This window comes from Carya illinoinensis, chromosome 3 (genome assembly GCF_018687715.1).
Source record: "Carya illinoinensis cultivar Pawnee chromosome 3, C.illinoinensisPawnee_v1, whole genome shotgun sequence".
In the NCBI taxonomy this organism is placed as follows: domain Eukaryota; kingdom Viridiplantae; phylum Streptophyta; class Magnoliopsida; order Fagales; family Juglandaceae; genus Carya; species Carya illinoinensis.
Window position 1 is genome coordinate 55402080 of NC_056754.1, and position 25389 is coordinate 55427468.

Below are 25389 nucleotides of genomic sequence, written 5' to 3' on the forward strand. Positions count from 1 at the left end.
TTCATCATAAATGGCTTACATCCATCCTATACTCATTTTTTTACTTCCTTTTTCTTTGCCACTCGTACCAATCTAATGACCTTTGATGATTTTTAAGCAAAATTACTTAACTATGAAATCCTACTTGAATCTCAGCAAAAAGCTATTCCACTTGAAATGGTACATTTGCTCTCTTTAGCAACAAAGGTAACAAGAGTTTCAATAATCGAAAGTTCAAATAAAATATGTTATGAAATCATTACTTGTCGCATAAGTTTAAATTAATATGAATAGGTAGATTTTATTATTTATTTTATATCTTAACAATCTAAACTATAATTAAACATAGTACTGGAAAAAAAATTGTCCTCTTCTTGTTTGAAAAAGAAATAATTTCATATATATATATATATATATATATATCTGTCTTTCAAGTTAATCATTGCTGGAAGCGCTTCTTCTCTCTTGCCTCTTTCATTTTCATTTGAGAAGTATTATAACTATAAAAATGTTTTATAAAAATAAAATTACAAATTTATTTTCATATAATAGGTTAGATTTATTCTTTTCTAAAAATTAGTTTTATAATATAATATATAAAATCAAGTTAATTTGTAAATTTATTTTTATAATTAAAACACTTCTACCCTAAAAAAAAATATGGATTCTTAAAGTTGTTTAGCCACGTCATGCAATCTTCATTAAAATAATTATGAATGTCAAAATTTCCGGCTACCAAACCGAACGTAAAGGGTGAAGACTCCATCATCACTAACAGATATTCAAAATTGGCGGCCATATGGCCCAAAACGTTATAATTCAAACACTTTTTTGGTCCAATTCCCGAGTTTTCTCACTTTGTAGCCATCAGGCATGCAGTAGTCATTCTAGAACCTTACATTTTCCTGCAGACCAAACGTCACAACAATCCAACACCAATTTCTGAGAAAGATTCAAACTTATCATCCGTGCCTCCAAAGTCACCTATTTTGCATTGCATCCACGTCCATCAATTATTTGAAAGTAATAACCAGCCCTTCTCCATTCCATGCATACAGATCATGATTCATGATCATATATAATTTATAATTTATTATTATACCAAGAAAATTCAGTCTCCAATTTAAGCATAGATCGGATCCTTGTGTTGATCGAGCCGTGCCCATTTTGTGGACTAGGCTTTGTCGTTGAATTGGTCTAATGCTGGGGAAAGAACAGTTGCGTGCATGATAAGAGAAAGTAGGACCAAGAAAAGATTATCATGGCAAAATTATTAGAACTCTCTCTCTCTCTCTCTCATGGAATTGCAGCAATTCACAGAAAACTGGCATATTGAAGCTGCAGTACTCATGAGTCAGCTTTTCCCGACTAACACATGATTACAAGCATCATCTCCAGTAATGAAATGAACCATTCTACTCAAAACCTTAATTAGGTTGATCGGTAAAAGGCATTCTCATCATTAACACTACCAAAAACCATGCACCAATGGGATTATCAAAGGCCCTCCGAACAAGAGGATAAGCTTAATGCTCCTTTTTAAGTCCTTTTGCTTGCCTACTTCTCAATTTTGACTCATAGAGACCGGTTTGTTTCTATCATTTTAAGGGCAAATAAATCATGTCTTTGGTGGAACTTATGGTTTATGATGTAATCCAACCAGTACATGGCTCATGCAATATATTAATTTGGTTGGGTTATTAATAGGAGATTCAAAATTAGGATCCTAGACAAGAATTCCTATATTCTTATTAGTAATTACAAACAAACACTCCCAGTCCGTGGTATTGGACCAGGGAAGGGAATAATTCAGAACATGAAGGTCTTGGCATGAGCTGTATATCCTGTTGCTTGAGAAAGTATAGTTCTTGCAGATTTGACCAAAAGATTGACGCATACAGAGAACATAAGACATGAAAACAATAGAGTTGTCGAATCTTTTACAATGGTTTGGCTACCGATTTGAGGACTTTGAAGTTAAGCCTTTAAAATATGTAAAGATACCCGAAGTTAAGCCTTTAAAATATGTAAAGATACCCTCTTGGCCTAAAGAAAGGAGTACTGAATGAATGACTAAGAAACCAGGAAATAAGAACCTGGCGAAAATTATCTATTAATATGGGTTTCTTATGCAATTCATAATCTCTACTTTCAAGTCAACCATCATTTAACAAGATGTTTGGCGTATTTAAGTCCAAACAACTTCAAACACTGGCAGAAGAGCTCATTCTACTACAGATAAATCAGATTATTGATCACGCTCTTTAGAGCTATGCATGTGTAAGGACAGAACCCATCAAATGTAGCAGCTCTTCTTGCTTGGGCTTGGTTACTTGTAACTCCAAAGTCACCTGTCATGTAAGAAAAAATATATGCTAAATGGCAGGAGTATCCAGAGAAAAATTGATGCTATATCAAGCATTTGAATATCTTCTCCCAATATCAAAGTTTATTCTTTTGGATGGTTATGAAGCATACGGTTCGGCCAGTTTATAACAATAACGTATTATTCCCAACTGGGGCAAAGAATAAATAGAACATAACTAACTGCATTCTAGATCCACTTAAACTTATAAAATGACCTGCCTGGTGACTGTCAACAAACTAGTTTCAACAATTTCTTTTCTTGTGTATGATTTGATATAGTATGACAGATACCAAATGTCAAAATCATCAATAAACTGATGATTTCACATGATTATATCGATCAACAAACTAGACAATGGCTGCCAATACTTTTTCTCAAACTAACATTACATAAATTATTGATAACTAAATGATCGGTAAAGGCCAAATCCGCCAGAGAATATGTAAATGCCATCTTTACAGGGTCTAGAATATTACAAGATTGATATTGGGGGAAGCATATTTCAATTCATCAATGTAAGTAAATGGCATCTTTACAGGGTCTATACTGGTGTTCCTAGAGATAGAATACTCTTACCTCTTTAAATATTTCACTATAAGAAGTCTCTTTAAATCCCTACACCAATCACAAGTGATTTTAATCAGCCTTATTGAAGGATAAAGTTTAGATGCAAGAGTCCTCTGTTGGATGCACAAACAAGAAAAAGTGGGTGTAAAGTAGGGAGGGAATAAATGCAAATCATTTATATGTAACTACATGCATACTCTTCACCTGCACAAATGGGTATGGAAAATTTTTATTGTAATGAATGGCCAAGATTGCATGAACATGCAGAAATGAGAGAGAGAGAGAGAGAGAGAGAGAGACCAATTTCTTGAACAAGGCAAGAGACGTTCCATTTGATTCTCCAATTTTTGCACGGAAGACACAGATCTCTAAGTTCTCAACTGCAAATGCCATCATTATCAAGACACATTCATTTCCAAGTCCTTTACCCCGGCTACACTAGCAAGAGGGAAATGATAAGAAATAAGATTGAGGGGTGCTACAACTGACAGCATAGGCAGTTACAACTCTTCTTTCCCTTTCTATAATAAGTAAAGGTATCTATAAACTCCACAGAAAGTCAAAAAGAAAATTGAGGAAGATGCAAGCTAGAATTTCATTTCAGCTGGAACATTCAATATAGAGTGTCAATCAAATTATCTGAACAATCAAATTATCTGAATGCATTGACCATGGATCGTTTCAGCTGCAACATTCAATATAGAGTGTCAATAATCAAACTGTCCGAACGCAGTGACCATGGATAAGTTGATTAACTATTTTGAAGTAGATTCAGTATTATCTTACTCTTTAATTATCTGCTCTAGGTCATGAAGAAGGGTTCACCCAAAATCGAAACAGAACTATGGAGAGATGATATCTGGAGCCTGCCCAAGTGCCCAAGATGGTCCTGATACTGTCGCAGATTTTTCCCTCATGTGGAGTTGTATCCTTTATGAACATAAAACTGAATCTATATATAGTCCAATGAATCTGTGTTTCTAAACCTTGAGCACTTGACCAAAGAAGAAAAGCTAACAACAACAATCACGGTTACAAAATCTCTGATAGAAATATCAGCAAGCACCAAAGGGAAGATAAGGACAACAAAAAGGTCTCTATATTACAATCATATGACACAACCCCACAAGCCCCAACACCATCCACACCCCCCCCCCCCCCCCCCCCCCCCCCCCCCCCCCCTTCTCTTCCCTCCCTCCCTCCCTTAGGTCCCTTCATCCATATATGCATAAAAACACACACAAATCCACACGCTCACAGACAATGGCACACCTACTTTTTGTATCATAACTCATTGCATAACCATATATGTCGTATTCACAGCTTCCCCTTCCTAAAGGATTAAATATGAAGGAAAATAATAAGGAAGCAAACGAAATCTAAATCCCCGCAAAAGAGTAAGAATTTGTTAAATTGCTAGATTGAAAATGCTTATAAATAAAGGCAAAAAGAAATAAATAGGATTGGCAATAACTTAAGCAATTCACTTAAATTAAAATCTGTTTATCATCAGACTAAGTAAAGGTCAGTTACCTTTTGGGTTCAGCTATCATTATTTCAATCTCTGCCATATGGGGATCATCCAAATCGTTCATGTATAGGTTCACATCACCAATCATGGCTGGAAAAGGACGTGGTTTTAATCCCTTATAATAGATTAATATAGTGTATCAAGAAAATAAGCTAATTAGGGTGTTCAGATGATTTCCTGTATCTGCTGTATATGCGAAAAGATATGAAAACTGACCTTCAACATGGGGGTCCCCATGAATGAAGTCACCAACAACCATCTCCTTATCCAATACAATGAAAGTCTGCTCTGCAAAACGAATATCCGATTCCTTAATAATTATCACTAATCCTAGAAGAAAAAAAACCCCAATTTAGATGATGCCGCAAACAAATACATATTTTTTTAAAAACGTGCATATACAATCAAAACAGAGAAAACTCAACCGAGCTTTATGCACAAAAACCAAAATTAATGAGAAAATTCATTCGGTGTGCTCAGAGAGAGAGAGAGAGAGAGAGAGAGAGAGAACTGCGGGGGTCTTGGCTCCAGGAGAGCTGCATTTGGAACTCCTGGTCAAGTGTGAGGGGCTCAGAGCCGGTGGCTTGAAGGAGAGCAGGATCTTGCATCCACTCATGGTACTTTGGTACATGTGCCTCCATGTACGGCACCATTATGACCTTCTTCCCCTCCAAACTCACACTCTTTTTCTCCATCCCTCCCTCTCTCTGGGTTTCTCTACTCTGCTGACTGCTCAAGTCCTTGCCCCTCGTACAAAGCGAGAGATCTGAGCCCCTTGTTGTCAGAGCTGTTTATTCTTTCGGAAAACGGCTATGCTTGTTCTCAGGGAACGACGTCCCGTTTTTCTTCTATTAATAAACAATAGTACTTTTGTTTTCATGGCAATATATCAACTACATTACAATTAACCTATCCTAACGCAATATATCGATAGTACTCACATTTCTTGTCATGATATCAAGATGATATCACTTCTAGGGTATGAAATTTGATGTTTGTCTATTAATATTATTCTACAATAATTAACAAATGTTAGTAGAGTATTGAATATAAAAGTTACAAACTTTCAATATGAGTATATATGATCACCATATAGATAAGACATATTTCTATAATTTATTTAAACTGATCTCGAAGTTGGAGGTACAAATCAGAGGCAAATCTTGATTCAAAGTCAGAGCTAGTGGTCGGATAAAAATGACACTAATACCTCTAACTCCTGCTCTTTTGTTGGAGCTTTGACTCCAACATGCAGAATTGGTGCAAAGTTGATGCCAGAGTTGGATAATCAGATTTTTGAATAGCCCTAAAGATGATATACTAGGGTAGAGTGCAGCTAAGGTAGATGTTAAGCATATCAATGGCAGCACATGTGGAACACATGCTTGTAAAAATTGGATTGAAATTGTCCTGTAATAGTGGAGTTAGATGTAAGTAGGGTTATCAAATTTTTATGCGAATTACAAACCTGACGAGTAAAAGAAGGTTAGGATTGTGCATAATTGTGTTTAGATTAATTTGAATTGACTCGAATTTAACCTGATCAATATTTGGATCATGTCAGGGTTGACCTATTTAGAGAAAAATAAAATTACCATTAAGATAATCAAGTCACGGGTCAATCAGGTCATATTGTCATCAATTGGAAAGTATAGCTCATGTTTTAAGTATGTTCTTAAAATTTTCTTGTATAGCAATGAACCTAAATAACTCAGCACGACTGGACACGATTGATAGCCCATATGTGAGCAGACTTTCGATGAGTCACGTGGATGGATTAGAGCGGTGGATTGGTGCAAATCTAATATCTTGAAAGGAAGCGTGATGGAAATCATTAATGCAGAGTAATAAGAGTACGTAATTAATAAGTAATAGAAATTATTTAAAATTCATCACATTTCGAAATTATTCAATAATGAATTCCATTTCCATATTAAGGGCAAGTTTTTAGGATGCACACCTGATCAAGTTGTATAATTAACGAGTCACGAATTCGTAATGTGTTTGATTTGGATTAAAAAAAAAAAAGAGTTAATCTATAGTTTGGTTATGAATGTTAATATCATTACATATTTAAAAACAAACAGAGGTTCATTTCCATGTTATTTAATATATTTTAATTCCCAAATTCGTATGTACTTGCGAAGAATCCAACCAATAACAAGCAGCCTATTGCGAGAGCAAGGAGGATCGGTATGGCAATGTGCTGCATCATCCACCATGATGCTCATTATTGCAGAAAGCAACCAAAACGACCCCTAAAGTACTGGGAATTCAAATGACTACACTATGTTTGAAATAACAAACAAATTGCATATGCTTGTGGTTCTATACAATATTTTTTAGTTAGTGTCAAACAATACACTAGGACTAGAAGTAGCATCCGTACATCGATTTGAGGAACATCACAAAGACAGGTACTAATAATCAGGAATGGAAGCAAACCGATATCCTTTGGCATTCCTCCATGCATAATATGCAATTCGAGTCTCATAAAAGCCTGCGGTCACAATCGATCAATATCAAGGTGGTCAATTACTGACAAATGGATGCAAACTTTTTAGCAAATCCATACTGAAAACACAACTCAGAAAAGGCGTTAAAACACAACTCAGTTGCACCATCCACTCTTCTCTGTTGCAGAAAATAGTTACACTAGATGCAAACCTAATTTCCGTAAAAGGTTGCAATGTATTACAAAAAATTAACCAAAAACGAAACTAAAGACTATGATAAAATGGTTGCACTTCCACAAGGCATCAATGGCTTGATAACCCGAAGAGGGGAAGCATATGCTTTTGAAGAGAAGATTGCTTTGGTAGTGGACAAATTCAGACTCTACCAACACATAAAAAAGGCACTAACCATGTTCAACACGGAAAGACTTCAACTTAAGTCTCAAAGAGAAATAAGGATGCCAGCCATAGGACTGACTGCTACTAAAATGAGTAACACCAATGAGACAAGCCTACAGCAGACCACACAACATCTCATGCCATGATGGGGATACTCGCTTACATCATTCAGTATAGTATGTGATAAATGGCATTTTGCACCAATACTAAATCCAAATCCAAACCACAAAGTATTTGCAAGTACCAGAGTATCCATTACCCTCCATTTCCCATATATAATTTTATCTTACAAGGAAAATAAAGCATTGGATAGGTATTAAACAAAATGGTTACTTAGTCATGTAATTGTGTTTGTAATGATAATATGAATACCTGGGAGGAAGGAGAGAATTCCTAATGCCAAAAGGCCGAAGGCCTGGGAGTGCTCCCCTCCCATGTGACCTGTGAAGATGAAATATGAAAGGAAGAGAAGCACTGATCCAAGAAACAGCAGGAAAAGGGCAAGGGCAATGGATTTCCATGGGATTTTATCCAAGGCTTTGGGTGTATAGTCAAACCGAGCGTCATACTGTCTTCTCGCAATAACATCATAATTATCATCTTCATCGGTTGGGAGAGCATTGTACTGAACATGGCGTCTTGATGCCATGGTAATCAAACTCAATTCTCAATTAATCCTAGGGATACGCAAACAACCCAATCAAATAAGTATAGTATAATGAAAATTGTGCATGCAGAAAATGGGCAATAAAAGGTTAGCATAAACTAACATGTCGTGTATCCCGCAACTGCATAAAATTAGATTCACTACCCCCGCCCATTGGCATCCAAAAGCAAATAATTCTAAAACAGAACTTAGAAATGCCATGTTTCAAATTAAATAAAAATCTGCTCAATTAGACATGCACGGCAACTATTTTGGCTAAATACAGGAAGTAACGCATCAGAGCAGTGCTTGTTCAAAAAATGACTGTATGTCACATCATGACTCAAACCGAGGCTTTAAATGGGGGTGCTCCTCATCAGGGTGTCCAGAGAAATTTAGTCTATCGCACCGGACCAGAGAAAATATTGAAAAAATAAATCCACCATTGAAACTTTACCCAATATTATACTACATTCATCTCCTTTACTCCACATAATATAGAGGGATCAATGACTCATGTCAGTGGAGAACAAATGGGTCGCTCCATTATATACAAAGGAGCTGGTACTATAACGTCCTAAGAAATAACTGTGCTTACTTCTCTTGGATAAAAATTCATGTAAATATAGTACAAGCACACGTAGAGAAATGAAAAATGAAAATTAGCTGGGGATAGAAGAAATATCATAAAACCAACTTTCATACAAGGAGAAAGTTGGTAGTAATACCAACTTGGTAGTAATACACTAGCAATGAAACATATTAGTATTCGATTGTAGCTAATAAAGGATCAAGGCTAAAATTTTTATATCCGTTGACGCTTCTTTCATAGAAAACAACAGAACCCCATGAATCAGCATACATTCAACTTGACCAAAAAGCCACCCAGATCCATGGTAGCCCTCAGATTTTGCAAAAAGATATATGCCCATTATTTAACTAGAAAACGATCAGCCAATAAAAACCACATAAATCATAGGACAATTTTCTGCAAATGAGATTGTCACGATTAGACATACCCAGTTACACCCAGAAGGCAAACCAAACAATAAACTTTTTAACAACCTCATTGAAAAAAAAAAAAAGCATGCCACGAATCCCTTGGGAAGACTTCCATCAGAAAGAAAATTCTTAGAAGTCTGAGCCCAAAAACTTTACAAAGAAACGCCATCCGAAGAAAAACGAATAAGCCGATCAAAACCTGGAAAATAGCGCCACATGAAAGTTCCTCCTGACGAAATTGAGAGACGCCAAAAATGGTGGAAATTTGAACCTGTGGTCTTGATTTGATGAAGGAAAATGCCCCAAACAAGTCAAAGAAAGCAGATGAGAGAGGCCGAGAAGTGAGAAAGATTTCACAGGGAAGTGTCTGAGCAGTGGTCAAACTCAAACCTACCGAAATTCACAGTTTTAATATTAGAGAAATAGATTAGCTTTGATTTTAATGGATTTGAGTTAAAATGAATTCATCCCATAAAATACGATTAATAAATCGATTAATTACGAGTCGATCCACAAAATTCACAATTAATCTATATAATATAAATAAATTTTATTTTTAAATTTTAAAAATAGGGTAATGCTCAAACCGATGCACAAATATTTATTTTTAAATTTTAAAAATAGAGTAATGCTCAAACCGATGTTGTGCAGCTCTCATGCACTCCTTTCGAAAAAAAAATTTGAGTTTATCATTAAAAAAAAATTTTTATATATAGGTTCAATAAGACTGTAAATATTATTTTTTTTAAAAATATTTAGTCATATGTCATTTTTGTTGTTAGAAATATGTGATATTAATATTAGTATTTGACTACTTATATATCAAACTATTAAACTTTTTTTTTGTTAATATACGATTTTATTTTATGAAAATATTAGTTTTATTAATTATTGATTTGATCCATTTGAATATTGATAATAAAATATTTTGTCATGAGTCTAGTTGTAATTGTAAATAATTTGTGTGGTTATATTTATATTATATTAATTAAGTTAAAAAATAAATATATAGCTAAGCTTAACTCCTTTATACGAAACGGGTTAAAAAGACAGGAACACGAATTGTCACCCCTAAATTATCGACTAACAACATAAATTTTTTCTTTTTATGGGTATTGATATCATACTTTAATTTCCCTAGTGATATTTTCTTCATTTTCTAAATGCTTTGCCGTTAAAATGACTTAACATGTCCTTGGGCCACTCTCAACCCCAAAGGCTAGCACAGGAGGTGAAATTTTCTCTCACACTTAAAAAATGGCCAATAGCCTTATCCATAATTAATGTGGGACAACTTCAATAATCCTCACATCACATATTAGGCCTTAGGTTAGAGTAGCGACAACTCATTTCTCCCACGAATTATTGGGCCTGGCTTTGATATTAATGTTGGGTGGTTATGGATCTCTCTTAATCCCAAAAGTTAGCTCAAGAAGTGAGACTTTCTTTCACATTTATAAATTGACCACCAGCTCTTCTACAACCGATGTGGGACAACCCCAATGTGGCTTACCCATGTTGTTCATCTATTATTGTTCTCAAAATATGATCTTAAATAGAGGGGAAAAAAAAAACAACATACACCATAACTAGATTCCAAATAAACCAGGATGTTAAGCTTTGTAAACTTACTGAAAGACCAACGACGATTTCTATCATGGGTGGTGATCGAAATGTCAGGCAAGATTGCAGCGGCTAGGATTTTCGAGAGGAATAAATCTTGGGAGCAGTCACTATTCAGCATCATCCAATCCACACCTAAGTAAAATGACTAATTTGTCCCTACAATAAAACACACTTCCTCTCTCAGATTTCACTCCTCTCGCGTTCCGTTTGCACCTCACCCCAGCCCCCCAGCCCCACCCACACATCATCTCCCCCACCTCCACCCCGCATCGACATCCTCTCCCCCACCCAGCACCCCCACTCGACGTCAATGGTGTATTCCAAATGGATGGGGAAACCCATGAGAGAGTGAGGCTGTGGGTAGGGGAAATCGAGGCTATGGGTAGCTAGGGTAGGTTGATGGTGGCCAGTGGAGGCTGGAAGTCGTGGGTGGTAGTATACGACGGGCTAAGGTGGAGAACCCATGTATGGGTGAAACCCATTTCGGGAAAGAGAGGGAGAGGGCTACCATATTATGGAAGATTGATGGTGGCTAGGGGGGAGGTGAAGGGCTCAATGGTGCTCGACAATGGGGTTGGAGGTTGACAACGGCGACGGTAGCAGCGGCATACCATGTAGTAGAACCCATTTCAGGTTGAGAGAGGGGGCTGCGCGAAGGGGCTTCCGTGGAGATTTGAAGGTGGTTGAAGGTGGCCGGCATGAGGGGGTGGCGATGGTGGTGGTCAGTGGCACTACAGGTGGCGCATGGCTGTGCAGGGTTGGGTGATCTGAGAGATGGATTGGGTAGGGGGAGGGGGTGTTGAGAGATGGAAGAGTTGAAAAAAAAAATGACATGTAAGGTGGCTACAGATAAGCCGTGAATAGTGGTTGATCTGTAGCAATGCTCACATGGTAATGTGTTTAACCGAGTAAGGTAATGATTTATTAACCAAGTAAGGTAATGATTTAATATTAAACATCAAACAACATCGTTTTGGAACTAAATTTATTTATTTTTTTTTAAATAGAAACCAGTTGCGGTTATCGGATTTAAAATCATGTACCTGAGTCCCATACTCATATTCGCCCCCTACTCAGAGGTGGATCGGTGGGGATACGGTTTCAGCTTGAATGAGCCATCACATGTGTTACACATTAAGCTTATAAATATAATAATTCTTGTTGTTATAGTTTTTGTTCTCACAAGAATATCTATTAATGTTTCTTTAAAAAATCATTTGGAATATCATTTTCTCCTGTATAAATAACTGATCAGTACTCAGATCATTTCAAGAGAATTAAATATCGATATTAGCAATTACCATTAAATTATACACTTATAACAAGAATATAATCATCATCATCATGTATATGTAATGATTATTCTTTCCAAAAGAATGAACAACCATCATAACTTTACATGACAAGTTTCTTTAGCAAGCGTAACTTAGATGTACTTTCATGACATATATTAACAAGGTGATTAGACCTGATCTAAGGTTATAGCAAAATGAAGAAGAAGACAACTACACAATCTCTAAAATTAATGGTTGCAGAAGCTATATATGCAGTATGTGTTAATTGTCAAGAGTTTCAAAGTGGACCATTTCCATTGTTATGGCTTGGCTTCAAAGCCAAGCACCATCATCTATTTCCTAAAAAGAAAACAGCCACCAAACTTCAAGAAACTTTAAAAAGTTAGCATCTTTTTGCCGAGTACTAGACGGTGCGTAATGATAAAACTCGTGTATGATCATTTCATTATGTACCCACTATGAAAAACATTACAAACCAAACTTACCATTCCTAATTCTAGCAGACAAGACACCTGCATGCCTTACCTTCGAAGATACGCACACTTATATTCTCCTATAATGCTCAAGAGCCATAATGACCCATCACTCTCCCACCCCCTCCAAAAACATCCTTACCTAACACTTACAAAATGTTAACAAAAGCTATCTTGCCCTCCCCCTATTCAGGCCATTCAATCCAAACACCATGCCCCTTCTCATCTTCCTGATCTCCCTCCTCATCTCTTCCTATCTTCATATTGCGTTTTCCGCCCATTGCACCACCGTCACTGCCACTAAAACTTTCCATAAATGTATGACACTGCCTACCCAACAAGCCTCCATAGCATGGACCTTCCATCCCCACAATGCTACTTTAGACCTTGTCTTCTTTGGTACCTTCATTTCACCCTCTGGCTGGGTTGGATGGGGCATCAATCCTACGTCTCCTGAAATGACCGGAACCCGTGCCTTAATTGCCTTCCCCGATCCAAATTCCGGCCAAATTGTCCTACTACCGTACATCTTAGACCCAACTGTAAAACTCCAAAAGAATCCTCTCATATCTCGCCCCCTTGATATCCGCCTCCTATCTTCCTCTGCCACCTTGTATGGCGGAAAAATGGCCACAATTCACAATGGTGCTACAATCCAAATCTACGCCACTTTGAAGCTTGTGCCAAACAAGACCAAAATCCACCACGTGTGGAACCGTGGACTCTATGTCCAAGGCTACTCCCCGACCATTCATCCAACTACCTCTAACGATCTTTCCTCCATCGCCACCATAGATGTTCGGTCAGGTTCAGCCACTGCTCAGCACGACAACATCAAAACACTGAAAACCGTGCATGGTGTCGTAAACGCCATCTCCTGGGGACTTATACTGCCTATTGGAGCCTTGACGGCACGCTACCTTAGGCACATACAAGCGCTAGGGCCCGCATGGTTTTATGCTCATGCAGGCATGCAACTTTTTGCATTTTTCCTAGGAACTGTGGGGTTTGCCATAGGAATTCGACTTGGGGAGCTGTCACCGGGCGTGGAATACGGGCTTCACAGGAAGCTCGGGTTTGCAGCATTTTGCCTAGGAGGGCTGCAGACACTTGCACTACTGTTTAGGCCTAAAACTACAAACAAGTTTAGGAAGTATTGGAAATCTTACCACCATTTTGTTGGGTATTCTTGTGTGGTGCTAGGGGTTGTGAATGTTTTTCAAGGATTTGAAGTAATGGGAGAGAGCAGGTCTTATGCTAAGCTAGGCTATTGTTTGGGGCTCTCTACATTGCTTGGCGTCTGCATAGCTCTGGAGGTAAATTCTTGGGTGATCTTTTGTAGGAAAGCCAAGGAAGAGAAGCTGAGAAGAGAAGGAGTGATTGGGGGATCTGATAAAGGGAGTGGAACCCATAGTTGATACAACAATTTTTCTGTTCGTTCAAAAGATTCTTTACGCCTCTTCATGCATGGAACTTATTTTTGTGAAAGTAAAGGTCTTCAGGTCATCAATTTTCGTGTTCAATATGTAAGGATTCCTCCTTTAATTTTTCTTTTTCTTTTTCTCGTTTCTAAAGCTGCTTGTTAATTGTTACAGTTTCATGGGTAAAATATTATAGATAATTTATATATAGCCAACTACATGCTAAAAGAATGACTAATTTTAATATTCCATTCATGTGCATATATGGAAGTTTATCAAAATTAGTCGAGTATAACTTTGGATTGCTAGTTAAAATTCGAGTTATGATCTATAATAATGCATATCACCATTGACAGAGCTAAACTTCACTTGATCAACAAGGTTATAAGGCTAGAACGCAAAAGAAAAAAGAGGAAATTACAACCAATTTGAGATGCCAAAGAGTGAGTGACAAAGCTTTAGAGGTTCGTGGGCCACCAGACATAACTATTTCCATAAAAATAAATAAATAACTATTTCCATAAAAATAAATAAATAAATTAGGGGCCATTAAAAAGATAGTTTGTCAAGAATGGGATTCGAACCCATGCCCTTTCGGACCAGTACCTGAAACTGGCGCCTTAGACCAACTCGGCCATCTTGACATTGTTAGTGATTTTGTTTAATTATTTTATAACACCAATTATTTTCCCCCCAGTAGTTGTCAAGTACTGGATATCGGCTTGCGTGGTGATCTCATGATCCATGCACAATATTTGACCATATGAAGTGTGTAGGTTCATTCACGTAATTCATTGTAGTACTTGTGGTGGTCTCATCATATTTAGCATGCCATGTGGTACTGCTGGGTGCCCGTTTCTGGTTTATATCATGTCCGGCACTTCTTTTTCTGATTTCAAGATACGATGATTGTTCTGTGCTTTCTTATGTATCATTTTCTTTTACAATAGAAGTTTGCAATCAAATGTTTCATCTTGTGGGTCATCTGGTCAACGGACGACATTCATTATGACGTTAATGAATGATCATGTCGGTTCCCTAAACAAGTAAATATTACTTGGCTTTTAAAATGCTAACTTGTTTGGTGTGCGGTTGAGATCTTGAGGATTTGCAGCCTGTGAGAGTAGGAATTCGATTCATCATATCGATCTCATGGAGAGACTTAACGTGCATGAGTTCCCCGGATAGGAAAAGGCCACGTTCCCACATCCTTTTTCTTCACTTCAAAATATCCAGTGCTTCGTCACAAATATCCAATAGTCATAAAAAGCAGAAGGAGGGAAAATGGTCTCTCTTTAATGTGTCCCTATCCTAATATTATGGTTTCTTTAATTTGATTTCATTAGTGGACGGGACATTCTTGTATCATTCCATGATGCTACTTCAACGCAGTATGCCCTGTCACTCTCAGACACGCGTTGGTGGATACCTCCGCCACGTTGTGTGCGTGTTCTTTGCGATTTTCTAGTGTTCAAACTTCATGATATGGTGTAGCCCCGACTCTGTACGTAATCTTCAAGTAGATGTAGATATATTAAGGTCTCAGATTCTGCAATAGTCGGTGCTAACTTGTAAAATTCACTTCCTAAATGTAAAGAGTAACTGTTGGTAATATTGGGCATTGAGCTGTTTGTACACCATTATTAAATAGATGGTGTAAATATAGCAGCAGCCAGTCCTGCGAGCCTGCCTGCCAAAATACACTTCATTCAATGGTTCTTGAGAAGCAGGTTAAAACATAGCCTGAGTTTTCAAAACCATAGCTACCCTGAAAATTTTCTTTTTGGAAAACGATAGCAGCAGTTGATAAAGCAACTCATTACCATCTGAGTGGTATTGTGTCTTCGCAAGAGATATTGATGTCAAATGTGGCTACAGGCATTCAACAGATTTAATCTCCACCCAAGTCTCCAAATCAGTCTAACATAAGTATTTTCCAAATCAGTCTAACATAAGTATTGGCAAATACACATTGGCTATTGTTTATAGTTTTGTGACTTGTCCTAAATGCAGGTGAACTGTGCCATTCAGTTCAGCAGGATGCAACTTGCTAGTACGCTGGCATAATTTTTGACCAACTTCACATGCTTACATTTGACATCAAGTCTCAGCTTTGGAACTACTTGGTTGAAGCCTTAAAATCAAATTGAAACCTGAACACTAACATCACCAGTCATTAACCAACATAGAGATTCATCAAAGTAATTTATCTTAATTTACCTAATATCCTATACAAAAAATAAAAGCATGTTAAAAATGATATTCCCAATAGACCAAAAAGAGTCTAAATTGTGGCTTAAAAATATTCTCAAGAAAGAAAAAAAGAATCAGCATCTTGAGTAACTTATTCATGGGATCCCAAAATAGGTATCCCCGAAATGTTTCACACTAGTAATCGAACAAGAACCTCAGTACAAACTGCCAAAAATAAAAAATAAAAACAAACCAAATTGATGGGAGCAAAGAGAAAATAATGCATCCCTGACCAGAACCCACAACTTTGCCAGAGAAATTACATATCAAAATATGGAAACAAAAACTATCAAAATCTATCTGTTTATGTATTGCCGCCTCACCAGAGATGCATAATACACTTCCCGACTACATCCCGCAACCTGATTTTACATCTCACTCAAGTACCAAACCTAAAAATGGTAACTCAAAAACCCAAGCCTTAACACAAAATCCCTGTAACTTCTATATCTAAATTCGATTCTTCAACTCAGGCACTTAGTTAGCCCTACATAACCAAATCTCCTTAAATTTTTAACTGAAATATATAAACCATGGGTTGTGTGAAATTCACAATTCACCTGCTTCACCAGATTATCTTCACCTACAACATTGTGAAACCCAAATGATCCTCCTATGCAGCAATTCCTGAAACAAGTGTAAGTAGGAAAAGGAGCTGTAAGTTTCAAACTTAGTCATGCAAACAACATGCTCCAAACAAGAAGAATTGCATTGGTGAAAAGGAGAGAACAACTTGAGTATCAAAACAGACCACTATCAAAAGCGAGCTTGCAAGTCTCGCCATGATACTTTTTATACAAGTTTTCTTTCTTTCTTTATTAACTTTTGGATAATAATTTCAACAAGACAAACAGGCGAGCACTTAAGGTCGAAAAGGAATAGAGAGAAATTTCCTTACTCACAAAAACAGTGATGGGAAAGCTGCTATAAGTATATAGAAGTAGCACTCTAGACCAATCTCTCTTTTTGTCCTCCTTTCTACGTTTGGAAAGGTAAATCAGAGAAAAGCAAAGGGGAGAAATTGTAGGGTAGAGACGCAAAGGGTTTAGAAAAGCACAGATTTTTAAATCAGGAGAGGCTCTCAAAACACCAATTTAGCCATACACTTTTTTAATCAGTAAAATGATTTCATTGAATGCAAATAATAGGCATAGCCTATGCCTATTGTAATACAAGAGCATCACCTATGCATGATTATCTAGTGAAGCTATACAATTTTTTTATGAGCAATTAGCCATACATTTTGTCGAATGCACTAAAGGACTTATTGTTTTCACGTTTGTGCGTGCGTGTATCTGAAAGATAGGAAGTTCACAATCAAATCAACAATGCATACTGTCATTGAAGCCAAATGAAGACAATAAGCTATTTTCCTACTTATGAAACAATTATAAACTTACATAAAGGAAATATATTAAAAAAATATATATGGTCCTTATTAACCTTACAAGAATGTGCAGACTAGGGCAAAGACTCTCATGAACATTTCACTTAAGGGATATCAACTTGATATATCAACCTAACAGATTACAGAATAGAGTGATAATCAGCACATAACAAAGCATACAGTGTGTGCACGAGGAACCTCATCATAAAACAAACTGAGAGAGAGAGAGAGAGAGAGAGAGAGAGAGAGAGAGAGAGAGAGAGAGAGAGAGAGAGAGAGAGAGAGAGAGAGAGAGAGAGCCCCACTTCTTAAATAACTCATCCAAAAGTATCTAAGAATAACCAAGAAAGGAAAAAGGTCAACCCCTAGAGCAACTGAGACAAAATTATCCAGAAGACAAACTCAGGATATGTGATGGGAGCTCCAACCCTTGAATGGGGCGGCAATGTCTGTCCTTTAAAGACACAAAAGACCTATTGTCCATGTACATTCTAATGCACAAACCTTCTTAAAATCCTTGGCATCACCCAGAGGAAGCAACAGAACAAAAAAATAGGCATCCCGTTAACTCCCTAGCCACACCACACAAGGATGGTCCATAGTCCCTTGAATCCTTTACACAAAGATCCATTTTGGAAGCACCATCCCTCCAGTTAGCACCTACTATCACCAAGTTCTATTGTCCAAGCAAAGAAGGTCTCCTAGTATGGAGCAAATATGCCACCAGAAACCAACCATGAGGAAGGGGGGTCATGAAGATGGCGCAGTCCATAAACAAGGACACAAGCCAAAGCAAAGAAGCATCAAGATTCTCACAAATGTTATATACATGCCCATCAGAAATGTATCCAGGTGATAAACAATGCTTTTCGTCATTAGTGAAGGGAGGAAAAAAGAAGAAAAGAGCACAAAAAAATGTATTACAATCCAATTAGTTGGAATATAGGCTTTTTGAGTTTACGGGGTTTGCGCAAGAACCAAATCCTCCTCTACTCCCCTATAAAAAAAAAAAAAAAAAAAAAAAAAAAAAAAAAAAAAAAAAAAAAAAAAAAAAAACAGGGGGGCTGGGTGGAGCACCCTACATATTTCTGCACCATAAGTGCATGGACACATACGCTTGAGAGGGTGAACAACCATATATGGTATTACCAGCCATTGAGTAGCTATGTATACCACATAAATATGTAACAATGTCCCCATTCATCACTAGTACAATATGCATTCTCTGACCTTTAGTTCTAAGTCTGTGTGGCTTCTATATATTTACAATATATTGCTACCCTAGTTTAGTAAGCGAGGAAGTCCTATATGTTTTCAATTCCTTTCTTCAATTTTATCCCATCATATAGAAGCTAAGAAAAGCCAGGCAACATTGGCAAAAGTTTAACATTATTTGCTCCACGAAAACACGAGACAGCAAGATGTTGGCATACATATTATTTCTGTAAACATGGTCCAGTAGCACCTAGTAAACCAACACACTACAGTGTAATTCTTCTCTAAGCTTGTATATCAAGCCACAACTTACGACCAAAACTAGAGTAATCAGCTTAAAGGACTATAGATGGAGGCATCATATGCTCCATTTATATATAAGGTGATGCTTCTCTTGTTGCTAAAAGACCACCAAATCTGGCAAGGGTAAGACAATGAATTAGAACATCATGCAAAACAAAGGAATTTGTTTCTGCCCACATCTCTGAAATATATTACTTTACCATAATGATTCAATAAAAAAATGTATCTTGAAAATATCTCAGTGAGTAATTCAGGGGGAAATAAGATTAATAAGCATGTGTGAAAATATTAGTGAAGTGGCTATTACCTCTATTTGACTCTCTCTTATTAACACTATAACCACCAACATAACCAGGAGGAGTTTTAGCAGAGACATCAGAAGCAGCACTACTGAGCCCATAGCCAAAGGGACCAGATCCATCTCGTTCAGCATTTGATGATCGCCAAGTAGCGTCCCCATATCCTGAACCACCACTATAGAAGTCAGCAAAGGCCCCATCAAAACCACCATTTGATGGAGTATAAGATGATGTTTGGGCCACATTGGTACCACTGTTTCTTCCGTAACCTCCTGTTCCCAAACCATAACTGTTATCACCACCTCCATAACCAATGTTCCCACTATTATTAGAAACATTATTTCCACCTTGAGTAGAAATTCCTGAAGATCCCCAATTAACTCCGGCATTAGAAAATGTACCTTCTGCAATGCTCCCACGTCCTGATCCCTGGTATGCACTGGAACTTGCAGAGTTGGTACCATAATTAAGCCCTCCACTCCCCCAAAGATTTCGAGTAACTGAGCTGAAAAAGGAGGAGTTTCCCCCATTACGACCGTCATACCCAATTGGACTACTAAACCTATTCGAGTTACCAACAAAATAAGGGTTTAATCCCCGTCCGTAGCTCAGATTACTATTAAAATTTGCACTCCCCCCAAATCCTGGGCTCAACCCCGGCTCAAAATTTATACCCATTCCATAACCAGAACCAAATGGAGGAAAGCCACTTCTGCCACCAGCAACTGGACTTAATCTACCATCCATTCGAAGTCCATAGCCTCCAACAGTACTTGGAGTATATCCTTGATTATAGCCAGTAAGGAAGCTATTGACCCTATTCAGACCATGGTTGTATCCACCAAGTGGACTGCGACTGGGACCTGGGGATAACTCTTTGGGAACTGCACGCTTGACCTCGACCATTTTACCGTTTAGTTCATGAAAGTTCCTGACCAAAACCTTGTCCACTGCTTCCTCTGAATCATAAGTAATGAATCCAAAGCCTCTAGGCCTCTGGGTGTTGTGATCATACATCACCACAACATCTGTGATTGTCCCAAACTGATCAAAGTACTTCTTGAAGTCACTCTCAGTGACTGTGGATGCCAAACCTCCAACAAATATCTTTCTAGTTCGGCCAGGACCAGGAGAGCCATGTATACTACCACTGTTTCTACTCAAAATGTTTTGGTCATCCCTAGGAACGGCCTTTTTTGCCTCAACCTGAGAATAGAGAACTCAACAATGAAATCACAATCAAATTGCAGAACTATAAATCCTATGATCTCAAACCCAGAGAACAAAGACATCCATTAAAAAAAAAAAAAAAACTGACTTTATCGAGAAAAGGCTAAAAGTAAGTTAGAAAGACATGATTAATCTTTGTTCAATTTGAAATTTAATTGGATAAAAAAAAGGGGCAATAAAAATGAATTTCTAGAACTAGAGTTTTGGGGCCACAACTCCAATAAGAAAATGATCTTTCTTCTTTCCATTTTGTGCACTTCAAATTGAAAACATAAAAGCCATGCATTGTGAAAATCTCGGTGTAATCGAGGGTTAAAACTTACCATCCTTCCATCAATGTTATGCTTCTCCTTTATGACCCTGTCTGCAACAGCCGAGTCCACAAAAACAACAAAGCCAAAACCTCGAGCACGACCTGTTGTCCGATCCTTCATAATAACAGCTTCTACCACCTCCCCATATGAACTAAAATACTCCTTGAGACGCTCTTCATTTGTGTCCCAAGATATTCCACCGATAAATAACTTACCACTATCAGATTGCATTGTTCTACATGCCAAAATGCCTCCATTAGTTCAATTTCAAAAATTAAAAACTGCACATGGCTCCATTAAGCAACACAAAAAGAAGGCATGATTTATAACCAAACACAAAATATACAATCAAAAATATTCTACAACGGATTCAATGATTCTGCACAATTTCACAATAAAGACAAGAAGACAACATAGCCCTCAAAATTGCCTAAAAGAATATACAGTAGTGGATTGAATGAAAGCAAATGAAATTCCAATCACGTCCCGTACCTCAAATCATTGCCGCCATATCGGTCATAAGAATCCATACTAGTGAATTGAAATGCAGATGAATAATCAATCCAACTATGAATCCAATACCTTGTTTATATGTTTATCACCAGCCCACCAACTCTCTTTCCAACACAAAACGACCAAATCCAATACCCACGGTATTGCTATAAGAATCCAAGCTAATGAATTGAAATGCAGATGAATAACCAATTAGACTGTGAATCCAATACCTTATTGTTATGTTTACTACAAGCCGACCAACTCTGTCGCCAACACAAAAATCAATATCTCCGATTCAATTCAAAATCATCGGATCGTTCATCGATCAAATAACTGACCCACAACTAAAGCAAACCTGAAAAAGACAAACCCGCGTACAATTTCAATCAGAAAACTCAGCAAGATCCAAACCCCCCAGAAAATTTATAAAAAGATCCGAACTTTGGATCGAAATTGCCCCATAACGAACCGGTTGAAGCAAAACGCAGATGCCAAATCTTGCAGAAAACTAAGATCTGAGGGGAGGCACAATAAGAAGAATAAGAACAGAGTGCGGACTATGCCTCCCCACTACCTTTTTTCTTTGTTCTTTCAATTTTGTTAATTGGATTAGCAAATGGAAATTCAGTTACCAAACAGATTGGACCAAGTGTATTTCTAACATCTGTTGTTTCAGAAAGAGAGCGGTTCTAGAGAGAGAAAGAAAGAAGGGTTGAGATGTCTGGTGTGTGAAGAATATTTATGGGCTCCGAAAATGGAAGAAGAAAGGTTTTCTTTTCTATTTTTTTTAATTTTCTCTACTCTTAATTTTAAAAATCTATGAACTACTTTGCAAATACAGGTAATACATAATTCATTTAAACAATGATAATCTCATTAAAATTGTTTACATAAGCATTACCTTATATTATATATCGTAATAAAAATTGTATATCTGTATTTCGAGACTATACTAATTACTTATTATTACGTTACTTTTATTTTAAACAATCTTTAAAATTTGGTTTTTTTTTTTTATCCTTGTTATCTGATAAATGGGAAGGATTTGCCTCTTTCTGCTCCTCCCATTCATTCCTTTTACATACTTGATGGGAGAAATAAGACTGTATATTAGTGGTACACGTTTTTGTGTCTGCATGCATGCAACGCAATGTGGCTTTAGCTGATTTGATTAAAGGAAAAAAGTTCACTTAAATGTGTGAATTTTGAGGATCAGCCATTGATAAGCACGACTCTGTTTGGTAGTCTGGCTGATCACGGAGTTGTATACTGCAACAGATGATTGATTAACGGTTCTGATCTTTTCTTTTTTTCTTGTCTTGACTTTTGTTAGTTGAGTGAGGTTGGTGACCAATTTATGGAAAAATACGGGGGCATGTTACTGTAATACCTTTTGATTTGTTTAACACCTTGAGTAGTTGGAAACTAGAAGTTGATTCTTTAACCAATGGCCAAAAATGATGTCAAAGCTTTCTCAAATTATCTGCAAAATCTATACAATGACTGTCAAGATTCCTTTTTTAGCATATCATGACCATGTTAACATATTTGGACGATGAAGAATTTTTTATTTTTGCAAAAAAGGGAAAAAGGGAGTTGACAGTAACAAATGCCATGCATGTTCTATTTTTGAGCTTGTTAACACATTCAATCAGATTCATTTATATATTTTTTGTATATTGATGTTTAGAGTCTCATTGGTGTTCAACAAAACTTCTGAAACCTTATACTAAAGCTTTAAGCCAAGAAATACCTTTGAATTTGACAAGTTCTTCATGTACATGCCCCACTTTTTTTTTATATTTATTTTAAGGGCTTTTATCGTTCTTCTCTAGGCATCTATTTTTCTTATGTCCAGCTAACCCAGTTACCATCACACTTAGTTATCTGCTCCATTAATTTCAAGCAATAAAACGAAACATACAATTCCTCCTTTGACACATAATTTCTCTATTTTTGTGGAATGAAGTCTCATCTCACCTAGCTAGTTAGAGGCTTATGGTATTTGTCCCGAAGTAATGAATTCATTGACCCAAACTGTGTTAAGGAATAATCTCATATTATCAGTAGACAAGATTTTGGGCATGTTTATAAGAAATGAGTAACCTTATCTTATTGAACCTGTTTTATAAGATAGAATTTTTCTAAAAAAATCCTTCATAGTATCAGAATCTGCCACATGACAAATAGAAGCCCACACTACTTACTATGTGATAAGAATCAAGAAAAATATTGACTTGCACATGAATAAAAGTGTTGAGGAATAATCTCGCATTGCCTTGGACAAAATCTTGGACATATTTATAAAGAATGAGCACCCTCTCTTCAAATCATTAATTATTGTTTCACCTCTTCCATAAGTAATGTCAATCAGTTTTACAAATCCAACAAATCTTATTTCGGATGTTTTACATGAGAAAATCTTGATGCACATAGGATTGAGATTCTAACTTTTTGACCCAACTCTAACTCTTGAGTTATTGATCGAACTCTAGAACTTAATAGTAGGAGAAAGCTAGAAATATAAAATAAATTTTGTAACATTTAGGTCTCGTTTGGATGATGAAACCATCTCAATTTATCTTATTTAATTATTATAATTTTTTCAAACTTCTAATAAAATACAATAAACAATTTATTTTTTTTTTCAAATCTCAAAATAAAAATAATATTATAATAATATTTTATTCAACTTTTAACTTTCATCTCATCTCCTCTCAACTTACTATCCAAACTGGGCCTTAATGCTATTTGAGTAATTAACTCATACAAGTATAAATGTTGTATGGTTCACCTTATTTATTTATTTATTTCTCTCTCACTCTAAACCTTAAAAGCTCGATCAAAGAATTTGTAGGAATCCAAATGCATGCAGATAGTGCTAGTTCTTCCACTGTCCTCTTCTGTGTGATGCATATACTTATCTTTTGGTAGATTGGCCCATTTAACATGGTCTAAAAGTCGAAAGAAGGACACACGCACGCACACAGAAATTTCGATTTCTGAGGTGGTTTCCGAGGGAGGCCGGTAAATCTTAGTTACATTTGGATTATGGAATATGATTAGCAATAAGCATCTTTCAATATCGTGCTTCTCACGAAAGTCACTTTGGCCGGTAGCAGTAGCTGGCCTAGAAGCTCCAGCTCTGTCTCGTATTTATACCTTTCTCTTTTTTATCTTTAAAGACCATTTGAATTGACCATGGCACCCTTGGTTCCTTTGGCCATCCTGGTCCATTAGTTACTCCATTAGAAGCCAATCTTTGCTATCTTTCAAACATAAAGGAAAAAGGTCATCTTGGTATTAACACATCTGTTTAGGACCTTAGGTTGGTGGGTTACATTGTTGGTATCCAGCCTTCACTGGTTTGGGGTTGGTAATAAAGGCAAAGATGCATCACATGCATATATAATATGGGTTTCAAAGTGGATTGCTTTTTTGTCTCCTTGATTCTCACTATAACTCAACCATCTTGCAAGCAGTTTGCGTTTTGGAACTCAATCAGAATGCACCCATTATCAAATAAAATGTTTACCCATTTAGAAAGTTTGGAACTTTGACATGTTATTAGAAGAAGCACAGGCACCAAATAATTCCCCTAAACCTTAAGAATTCATCTGTTTTATGAGATTCATGTGTCTTTGAGTCCACCTTTAACCTTAATACATCTCTTATATATAGACCTTAGGCATATCAAGTATGATATTCATATTGGGGCACCTTTAGCCGTTTGATTTCATAAGTTTTCTTGTCTTAAGCCAACAATTATCTATGGGAAAATTATGCTCTATCCCCTCATACGCCACTAATTTCATAATTTAAGCACCCAAACTATTACTATTGTTATCTCTCTTAAGATCAACTTGTCTTGTGTAGCAACATGAAACTTGCTACTTGTATAGGAAGCAAAAATCAAGTGACTTTGGTAACAGAAATAGCATTATATACTTTTCTCAAGATCCACTCCTCCTTGTGAGATGTCATATTGGCTAGGATCATGTTGCCATTTCTTAAAACCTCAAAAACATGAATTTTTATCATTACACAGCTCATGTAGGATGTGAGATAAGCCTTGATACAAAGTTAGCAAAAAACAAAGAAGTTTATACAATGTCTCTTTCACTATGTAA

At 36.7% G+C, this 25389-nt stretch overlaps 4 protein-coding genes and 1 non-coding gene across 16 annotated transcripts; 1 reads left to right on the forward strand and 4 right to left on the reverse strand.

Moving 5' to 3' along the window:
- Positions 1-2049: 2049 nt before the first annotated feature.
- On the reverse strand, positions 2050-5275 carry LOC122305457 (N-acetyltransferase 9-like protein). 3 transcript variants are annotated; one of them, XM_043118008.1, is made up of 6 exons: positions 4957-5270; positions 4662-4775; positions 4448-4535; positions 3215-3347; positions 2924-2962; positions 2050-2330 (listed from the first exon to the last, which is right to left on the reverse strand). In XM_043118008.1, exons 1-6 carry the CDS (start codon positions 5138-5140, stop codon positions 2250-2252), a joined length of 639 nt encoding a protein of 212 aa, XP_042973942.1. In that variant the 5' UTR covers positions 5141-5270; the 3' UTR covers positions 2050-2249. The 3 variants fall into 3 exon arrangements, with proteins under 3 accessions (XP_042973942.1, XP_042973944.1, XP_042973943.1); XM_043118010.1 differs by having other exon boundaries at positions 4662-4733; positions 4957-5264; XM_043118009.1 differs by lacking the exon at positions 2924-2962 and having other exon boundaries at positions 4957-5275.
- Positions 5276-6709: 1434 nt separating this feature from the next.
- On the reverse strand, positions 6710-9365 carry LOC122305459 (transmembrane protein 230-like). Its single transcript, XM_043118011.1, has 3 exons — positions 9148-9365; positions 7673-7977; positions 6710-6945 (listed from the first exon to the last, which is right to left on the reverse strand). The coding sequence occupies exons 2-3, from the start codon at positions 7947-7949 to the stop codon at positions 6866-6868; spliced, it is 357 nt and encodes a 118-aa protein (XP_042973945.1). The 5' UTR covers positions 7950-7977; positions 9148-9365; the 3' UTR covers positions 6710-6865.
- A 3102-nt stretch (positions 9366-12467) lies between these two features.
- LOC122305462 (cytochrome b561 and DOMON domain-containing protein At2g04850) lies at positions 12468-13978 on the forward strand. The gene has a single exon (XM_043118018.1). It carries the CDS (start codon positions 12555-12557, stop codon positions 13758-13760), a length of 1206 nt encoding a protein of 401 aa, XP_042973952.1. The 5' UTR covers positions 12468-12554; the 3' UTR covers positions 13761-13978.
- A 348-nt stretch (positions 13979-14326) lies between these two features.
- TRNAL-CAG lies at positions 14327-14407 on the reverse strand. The gene has a single exon. It is a non-coding gene; the product is annotated as a tRNA-Leu (tRNA).
- Positions 14408-15566: 1159 nt separating this feature from the next.
- LOC122305460 (heterogeneous nuclear ribonucleoprotein 1) lies at positions 15567-22016 on the reverse strand. Of its 10 annotated transcripts, none has more exons than XR_006241143.1 (6): positions 21257-21475; positions 20774-20999; positions 19229-20426; positions 17465-17535; positions 16577-16643; positions 15567-15916 (listed from the first exon to the last, which is right to left on the reverse strand). XR_006241143.1 is itself a non-coding variant. In XM_043118017.1 (5 exons), the coding sequence occupies exons 3-5, from the start codon at positions 20993-20995 to the stop codon at positions 16630-16632; spliced, it is 1434 nt and encodes a 477-aa protein (XP_042973951.1). In that variant the 5' UTR covers positions 20996-20999; positions 21490-21614; positions 21834-22016; the 3' UTR covers positions 16080-16629. The 10 variants fall into 10 exon arrangements, 5 of the variants coding, with proteins under 5 accessions (XP_042973951.1, XP_042973950.1, XP_042973948.1 ...); XR_006241142.1 differs by having other exon boundaries at positions 17460-17535; XR_006241139.1 differs by lacking the exon at positions 17465-17535.
- Positions 22017-25389: the final 3373 nt, after the last annotated feature.